The sequence below is a fragment of the Eucalyptus grandis genome, chromosome 11, assembly GCF_016545825.1.
Source record: "Eucalyptus grandis isolate ANBG69807.140 chromosome 11, ASM1654582v1, whole genome shotgun sequence".
NCBI lineage: Eukaryota > Viridiplantae > Streptophyta > Magnoliopsida > Myrtales > Myrtaceae > Eucalyptus > Eucalyptus grandis.
In genome coordinates, this window is record NC_052622.1 from 43,418,832 (window position 1) to 43,427,810 (window position 8,979).

At 38.3% G+C, this 8,979-nt stretch overlaps 1 protein-coding gene across 1 annotated transcript; it reads left to right on the forward strand.

Moving 5' to 3' along the window:
• The first annotated feature begins 408 nt into the window (after positions 1-408).
• On the forward strand, positions 409-3,141 carry LOC104427659 (disease resistance protein RPV1-like). Its single transcript, XM_039305360.1, has 5 exons — positions 409-887; positions 1,044-1,121; positions 1,262-1,599; positions 1,761-2,122; positions 2,692-3,141. Exons 1-5 carry the CDS (start codon positions 409-411, stop codon positions 3,139-3,141), a joined length of 1,707 nt encoding a protein of 568 aa, XP_039161294.1.
• The last annotated feature ends 5,838 nt before the right edge of the window (positions 3,142-8,979 follow it).

Here is an 8,979-nt window from a genome sequence, read left to right on the forward strand (position 1 = left end):
GGCAATTAGGGGAAAATAGCAATTCAAGTATTATAAGTTAACTAGTGATTAATATTCTATAGGCACAGGAAACCAAGCAAACAAATTGCCACTAAACTAATATAAGAAAACCGAACTAGAAAAGGGATTTGGTCTTAAAATAAGAAACTCTACGGGACCCTAAAGACAATCACAACCCTTTATTTAAACATAACAAATGTTTGAGATATAAACGCCCAGTCTATTGTTCTTCATTTGGTGGGTTGCTAAGGGGTTGCTTGTTTTTTGGAGGGACCACACGGTTACATGTCTCAATCGCTCTATATTATCATTAACATCATGAAATTACCAACAAATCAGTAGTATAACTTCATACGTTCGCTGGCTTCAGACCTTGAAACGCTCAAAAGCAAAGGAATGGCTCCTACAATGGAGAGAGACAGTGGCTCGAGGATTGAGTACGAGGTGTTCTTGAGCTTCAGAGGGTCTGACAGTCGCCAAACATTCACTGATTGCCTCTATGAAGGCATGAAAGGTGCAGGGATCCGAGTCTTTAGGGACAACGACGAGCTCCGAGTTGGGCAGAAGATCAAGGAAGAGCTCCCACGGGCCATTAAAAACTCAAGGATCTACATGCCCATCTTGTCAACGAACTATGCGTCCAGCAAATGGTGCCTCACCGAGCTTGCCACAATGGTTGAGATGGCATCGAAGTCAAATGGCACGAAAGAGATCCTCCCCATTTATCTCGACGTGAATTCAGATGACGTCAAGCTCAAGACTCCGCTGTACCGTGATGTGTTTGTGCAGCACGAGACGAACTCTGGAGCCGACCAAGTGAAGGCGTGGCGTGATGCCCTCTTGGGGGTCGAGGAAATCAAGAGATTGAACTTGAAGAATTATCGAGGGTAAGGAATTTTGTAGTAAACTTTGAGTTCTTTTCACATGCATTATATTTTAGAAAACAGGAGAGTAGCGAGTTTTCCTTTTTTAGATTTATTTTCATCATGAGCTCGTCAATTTCGTGTTTCGAGCATAATAAATTGACTTGCGCGTTGGCGCAGCTATGGCGAGCTCATTAAAGTGATCATCCAGGAAGTCCTGGTTAAGCTGAATGCCAAATACAGGCTGAACATGTTCAGGTCGATGCAATTATGAAGCTGTTGAGTGTCAACTCTCGCGGTGTGCGTTTCGTGGAAATCCATGAAATAGGTGGTATTGGGAAGACAACACTAGCGAAAGTCATTTACAACAAAGTTTCTTCTTGTTTCAATCGCTGCAGTTTCCTCGAAAATGTTCGAGAAATCTCCAGAAGATCGGACAGTCTTGTACATTTGCAGAAGCAATTGCTGTCAAGCATCATCGATTTGAGGTTCAGCAGCGATACTTTTATCCACGACGTTGACCAAGGGATCGACATGATAAAGAAGGCACTCTGTGACAAGAAAATGCTCATCGTGCTCGACGATGTGGATGAGAAAGATCAGCTCGAAAAGCTGGTTGGGAAGAGCTATTGGTTCGAAGATGGAAGCAGGGTCATCATAACGACAAGGAACACGAGCATCGTGACCGACCAGATGGAAACATTAGAGCTCGACCCTCCCCCGAATCGGCCTGGAGGTATCTTGTCATATGAAGTCAAGGAAATGGGATTTGGTCAAGCGCTTCAGCTATTCTGTCGACATTCGTTTAGGAGAGACTCTCCTACAGAAGATTATGACAGCCTATCGAGACAGATCGTCTTAGCTTTAGGAAGCTTCCTTTGGCTATCGAGGTGATAGGGTCATCTCTTTCTGGCGTTTCCACTGACAAGGCCTCATGGGAAGAGACGCTGAAGAAGTTACAGAAAGTTCCTCCGAAGAAAGTCCAAGAGACGTTGATGATAAGTTACGAGGGATTAGAACCAACGCAGCGGAAAGTTTTTCTGGACATCGCGTGCTTTTTCATCAAAGAAAATAAGAAATATCCGATTTTCATGTGGAGTGATCGTGAATACTATCCTCATGACGCAATCAGAGTCCTTCTTAGGTCCTTGATAAAGATTGGAGATGAAAATAAGTTTTCAATGCATGACCAAGTTAGAGATCTCGGGAGGCACATTGTCTATGAAGAAAATTGCAGATTTCCTGGCAAGCGTAGCAGGGTATGAATCCTGAGGAGGCATTGAACTTATTGAGGAATAAACAGGTATAACTTAACAGAACGTATTTTAGAGGCCATTCTGCAAGTTATTTCTAGGAAGTAGACAAACTTCACGTGGCTCACAGAGTTGACTTTTTCCTTTATGTATGATTTGTTCTCATTCATGCTTGATCACTAATGGCAAGCAAGTGAAGAAATAGAAGCACTGAGTCTGAGCTATAATGGTCAAAGTGATGGTAGAGGCTATACCTTCACTAATGAAGAATTACAGAGTCTACGGAGTCTAAGGTTCCTCCGAGGGAAAGGGTTGAATTTTGTCGGGAACTTCAAAGATCATTGCGAGCTAAGATGGCTTTCTTGGCACGAGTGTCCTCCAAATTTCACAGCGACAAATTTTTGCCTAATTAAGTTGGTGGTGCTCGATCTTTCCAAGAGTAAAATTACTGAAGATTGGACCAGATGGAGTCGAATCAAGGTACTAATGTCTCCCCATATTGGCTTTTGATGCTTCTAATTCTTGGGACACAATGTTTTTCGTCCTTCTTTATATGATGCTTAATTTTTGTGCAGATGGCGAAAAAGTTAAGAGTTTTAGATTTGAGAAGCTGCAATTGCATGCGAAGCACACCTGACTTGTCTAACTTTGCGTCTCTCGAGATATTGATTCTTGCTTGGCGTTCCAAGTTAGCCACAATAGATCGCTCCATTATTAACCTACAGAACTTGAGCACTCTGAATATGGAAGGATGCAAATCTCTTCAGGAGTTGTCGGAAGAAGTTGGTTCTCTAAAATCTTTGACGGAGTTAATCATGCCCAAACATTCTCTGCTGTGCAAGCTTCCGGAGACAATTGGCAATTGGCAATCTTTGTCAAGTTTGAGTATAAAATGGAATGAGAGAATAAGCAGACTCCCACACTCTATTGGAGTATTAGCAAAAAATCAAGCATTTGTCTATAGAAGGTTGCAAAGGGATCAAGGAGCTTCCGCCATCACTCGGGGAATTAGAATTGCTGATTGAGTTAGATCTGTCATTCTCAGGAGTAGTCAACGTACCCGATTCAATCACAAATCTAAGGAAGCTCAAATTCATTAGGATGGGAAACACCAAGATAGGAAAGTTACCTGATGCCATTGGAAGATTGGAGATGCTAGAAGAGTTACATTGCCCAGAGTTTCAGCACCTATCTGATGAAATCCCATGTAGCATTGGGGAATTGTCCCATTTAAGAATCTTGGACGTATTGGGCACTCGCATCTCTGGATTGCCAGCCACAATGAGTCATCTCCCTTGTCTCAAACAACTTGAGTTGAAGGAGTGCCATGAGCTTCGACAATTGCCGAGCTTCCCCCGAGCTTGACAAGCCTTACCCTTGATGTTTATTCTTGTCAAATCACTCCAGACCTTACAAACCTAGTTAATTTATAACACTTGGACTTATCGTTCCACAAAGATTCTCATGGGGGCACTGGCAAGTGGAAGGAACTTCTCTCACTTTGGAAAAACCTAAAATCTATCCACAGACTTCCATCTAGCTTGTCAACCTTGAAACTTGCGATATCACGCAGCTGCCACAGTTTTCTAGCTTCGGAACTGTCAAAACTCTCCGTTTCTAGTTGCTCGATGACGCATTTTCCAGCTCTTGAACACCTGGAGAATTTGAGGGAATTGTTTGTAGAAAAATGCACATCTCTCATGGATTGCCCGATCTATCAAATTTGAAGAATCTAGAAACCTTGCATCTATCCGACTTACAAGAACTGGTAGAAGTACAAGGTGCGGGGGAAGTGGAATCTCCGGAGTCCTTAAAGATTACATGTTGCGGGTCAATAGAAATATTGCCCAACCTATCGAAGCCGGGAAAGCTGAAGCATTTCGATACGGAATGTTGTTCGGGGCTAAGATGCGTTAAAGGCCTAAGTGGCTTACGACATTTGACCCATGTGACTCTTAAAGATTGTGAGTGCCTGCAAGGGTTGATCTACCGAGAGGGGATCTACCGAGAGGGACCAAGCTAGACACGGAGATACATTGGGAATCACCAAACGTCGGACCCATGTGTTTATATCGGAACTTTTTTTAGGAAAGGCTAGACCAATCGGAGCCTTGGGATACACTCATCCAGGAGATCGGGCAGTCGAAGATTACACAACACAGCTCTTGCTAAGAGATCTTTAGATGGCAATCTCGAGCCGGTATTGTAACCGTTATATTCGGAACTTTTTTTTTTTTAGGAAAGGACAACAAGTTTACGTATCAACAGTGGATAATCCTAAGGCGTAAGGTGTGGGCAGATTAAAAATGGGTCATAAGGTGTCCCATCGTCTTCGTCCTTATTCATCTGAATTTTAATCGGATCAAGTTTCAAGGCCTTGGAGACTTCAAGAGGTCGGTTCCCATCATTTGATTCACGATCAACTGCTTAGGCACTTGAATTAACGTTAGCATAAGAAGACAATTGGAGATATGCTAGTAATCAATTTGTCAAATTAGAGATTGTATCCACATTGTTTGATAATTATAAATTTGGCACTTACTTCCTTGATATTTATCTGTCTACGATCATAGAAGGCTTAATGTCCTGCGTTTTTCTACACTGCAGTTTCTCTAAAACATGGTATCACATGGTAGAATGGTTGGTGTAACTTGTGTTCATTTTTTGAGTTAATGTGTTAAGTTTTCTCCCTTTTTCTTTTAAAACTTCCCATGCAGTCAGGAGCAATAAAAAGTCACTTCTGGTATGTGCAAGTTGTACTTGTTAGCTAGGTTCACTTTCACATGGAGGAAGCCCAATAAATAGCAAGTCCAAAAAGGCTCAAACTCATATGATAAGTCATATGGAGAAATGGAGTTTATTATTATCTTTTAAGTGATAGCAATAAGGAAGTTAGCAGAGATGCAGAGATGCAGTAACAAGAGAAAAAGAGAAAGCACAAAATTTAGAGTTTGGAAATCAATATAATTTACATCAAACTAGTATTAGAGGTCGATTCATGGTCCGATTAAGCTGAAATTTTGTTACTATGTTTGTGGCATAATCTTCTTGAATCTGTACGGTTTGATTTTCATTTGAAGATCCCTACACTAGGTTTTTTGTAGATTGACCAAAACCTACATTTTTTGTCAGATGCAAAAAAAAAAAAATCCTTGATCTCTTGTGAAATTTATGCATATTGCCAAGAATGACATTCTTGAGGTTTGTGCTGCTTTGTATTTACTAGAGAAGAACTTTATTCACCCGATTTTATTAATAGTGAAGATTTTTTGGTGGACTCCGACCTCATGATTTTTAATCTCCTCACAAAGATGAGGTTTTTCACGTAAAAAAATTGCCTTGTATTTACGCGCTTGATATTTATTTTGCTCTACTATATTGGTTCTTATTAGATTTACACAAGATAGGAGATTATTTTATTATGCTGCGTTAATATGATATTGTCCGGATTATTACTATTCTCTCATCAAAGTGGTATAAGAGTTTTGGTCATTGCTTGATTTTTCTTCCTTGTGTTAAACAATAGAAACGAATACGAGTAAAATTGTTATATTGAATTGTTTGAATTAGCATATTTGGAAAGGAAAAATGGAAGATCTTTTATATGTAAAGGATTCTTATTTGCCCATATTTTGCTAAAGAAAAACCGGAGACTAAAACTAATGCCAAATGGTCTATATTTCATTGTCAAATATGTGGTTATATTAGGTAGTGGATAAATGATAATGTTTTGAACCATATCATTGAGGAAATAGATGCACGTAGTTTGTGGGATAAGCTCAAACAATTATATGCTCGAAAAATTTGGAATAATAAGTTATTTTTGATAGAACACATGATGCTTTTGAAATATCTAGATGATATTTGTTTGACTGATCATTTAAATTCTTTTCAAAGAATTATCAATTAGTTAGCTGCAATGGGAATCAAATTTGATGATAAGACACAAACGTTATGGTTATTTGAAGGGGAAGTGTATCTCGAGGCTCGAGAAATAGAGACAAAAACAGAGATAAAAGCATAGGCAAATACAATAGATTTGCTAATGTTGAGTACCATATTGCCATCAGAAGGGACATATTCAAAGGTTTTTCCATCAATTCAAAAGAAGAAAGAAGAAAGGCAAAGAGAAGAAAAGTGATAATGACAATGAAGACAATCGTGTTGTTGCACTTAAATAAGAATTTCTCATTATCTTTAATAGTGATGCGGTGAATTTTGTATGTCATAAAACTAGTTGGGTAATTGATAGTGGTACATCTATTCATGCTACGTCTTGTAGGGATTTCTTTACATCATACATGTCGGGTGACTTTGGATCTGTAAAGATAGGAAACAATGGGCTAGTTGAAGTTGTAGGCATTAGTGATGTGTACTTAGAGACCAGTAATGACACGAGGTTAGTATTAAATAATATTAAGCATATACTTAATATTCATTTGAACTTGATTTCTACAAGCAAGCTAGATGATGAGGGTTATTGCAACACCTTTAGTGATGGTTGATGGAAGCTCACTAAAGATTCTCTAGTTGTGGCTAGAGGTGAAAAATATTCTTCATTTGTATTATACAGGCAAAGTTGTCCACAAACAAAAGTAATATAGTAGATAGCAAAGAGAGAGTTAAATTACGGCACAAGAGACTCGATCACAACAGTAAGAAGGGTTTGTCAATATTGACTAAGAAGAAGCTTCTTTCAGGTATGAAAAGTTCAGTGCTAAAGAGGTGTGCTCAGTGTTTAGCAGGAAAACAAAGTAGAGTTGCATTCAAAAGTTTTCCTCATTCAAGAAAGTTAGGTATACTTGATCTAGTACATTTTAATATTTGTGGTCCTATGAAGATAAAATCACTTGGTGGTTCTCTTTATTTTGTTACTTTCATAGATGATTATTCAAGAAAAATATGGGTTCCTTAAAAACTAAAAATCAAGTTTTAGATGCTTTTAAGCAGTTTCAGGCTTCAGTTAAAAGACAGACTAAAAAGAAATTGAAATGCTGTAGAACTGATAGTGGGGGAGAGTATATTGAACTTTTTGATGAATATTATAAATGATAGAGCATTTGATATCAAAAGACACCTCCCAAGACATCTCAGTTAAATGGCTTAGCTAAGAGAATGAACAAGACATTAGTTAAAAAGGTAAAACGTTTGCTTTCACAGTCAAAGTTGTCACAATCCTTTTGAGGTGATGCTTTAAGTACAATTACACATATATTAAATCTTACTCAATGCATTCCTCTAGAGTTTAATGTTTCTAATAGAGTATGGACGAGCAAAGATGTTTCTTATGATTATTTGCATGTCTTTAGGTGTAAGACATTCGTGCATATCCCCAAAAATGAAAGGTCTAAACTTGATGTGAAAACATGACAATGTATATTTATTGGCTATGGATAGGAAATGTTTGACTACAAATTTTATAATCCAGTTGAGAAGAAAATTGTAGAAATAGAGATGTTGTGTTTATGGAAGATCAGACAATACAAGATATTGAGAAATCAGAGATAATTTCAATGCCATAGGTTAGTAATGATTTGGTTGACTTGGATCCAATTCCTCTCACACATATTCTTGCATAGGTTGATGAGATGAAGTAGGAAGTGAATGTTCTAGAAAACAAACATGCTCTAGAACATGTTCAAACAAATAATATTGTTGTTGAACTAGAAGCTCCATTGGATGCTCTACCACATGTTCCAGTTTGGAGATCCATTAGAGACCGTCGACCTTTCACCAAATATTCTGAAGATGAGTATGTATTATTGACAAACGCAATAGAACCAGAGTGTTATGCAAAAACAATAGAAGATGAGTGCAAAAGCAAATGGCTTGATGCCATGCAGAATGAAACGCAGTCATTTTATGATAATCATACTTTTGAACCCGCGAAGTTGCTTAGAGGCAAAAGAGCTTTGAATAACAAATGGGTATACAAGTTGAAACAAAATGAACAAACTTCACAACCACGATACAAAGCTAAATTGGTTGTTAAGGGATTCGATTAGAAAAATGATATTGACTTTGATGATATATTTTCTCCAGTGGTGAAAATGTCTTTTACCCGTGTGGCACTAGGTTTGGCAGCTAGCCTAGATTTGGAGATTGAGTAGATCCATGTCAAGACAGCCTTCTTAAATAGTGACTTGGAGGAAGAAATATATATGGAACAACCAAAAGATTTCAAAGTGAAAGGAAAAGAGGATTATGTTTGCAAGTTGAAGAAGAGTCTTTATGGCCTAAAGCAAGCATCGAGATAGTGGTACAAAAAATTTATGTCAGTTATGATGGAACAATGTTATAAAAAGATTTTGGCGAATAACTGTGTATTTGTCCAAAATTTTTATGATAATGACTTTATTATTCTTGTCACACCCTGAATTTCGAGCGCGTTCACATCCCTCAATGGTCAATAAAATTTGAGACATCCTAGAACGCATCGTCGACTCAATTCATTTTAATGCACATGCGGAAGCGTATAAACTAATCCCTTGACAATAATATACATGGGCTAGAAAAGCAGGACAACAAATATTCAAATCAACACATTATTAAAAATCATAATCTGGTTTACAAATAGAGGCCAACTCTAGGATCTAAGTATATGAGGTCTTTCTTCAAAAGAACTTCTGAGCCACCCATGCTTCGACCCTTCCGCCTCAAGTTCCGAGTTCTTCACACTAGGGATCTCAAAAGTTAAGCCTACGACAGGGTGAGACAATGTTTCAGACAAGTTTACTCCCTAAACCCCGACTAGGAAGAAAATACACATAGAGGCAGTCTATGCATACAATACAAAAGACTTACCTCGCCTTAGTTCCCTCCTGCATGTTAGCACAATTTATATATCAAATAAGTGTAGTAAC

What these genes read in the sequence shown, in the direction of transcription:
- LOC104427659 (XM_039305360.1), top strand. Translation starts at nt 409, where the DNA reads ATGGAGAGAGACAGTGGCTCGAGGATTGAGTACGAGGTGTTCTTGAGC. An exon ending in AACTTGAAGAATTATCGAGG is followed by an intron (nt 888 to 1,043) that starts GTAAGGAATTTT and finishes GCGTTGGCGCAG; the next exon opens with CTATGGCGAGCTCATTAAAG. An exon ending in TACAGGCTGAACATGTTCAG is followed by an intron (nt 1,122 to 1,261) that starts GTCGATGCAATT and finishes CAATCGCTGCAG; the next exon opens with TTTCCTCGAAAATGTTCGAG.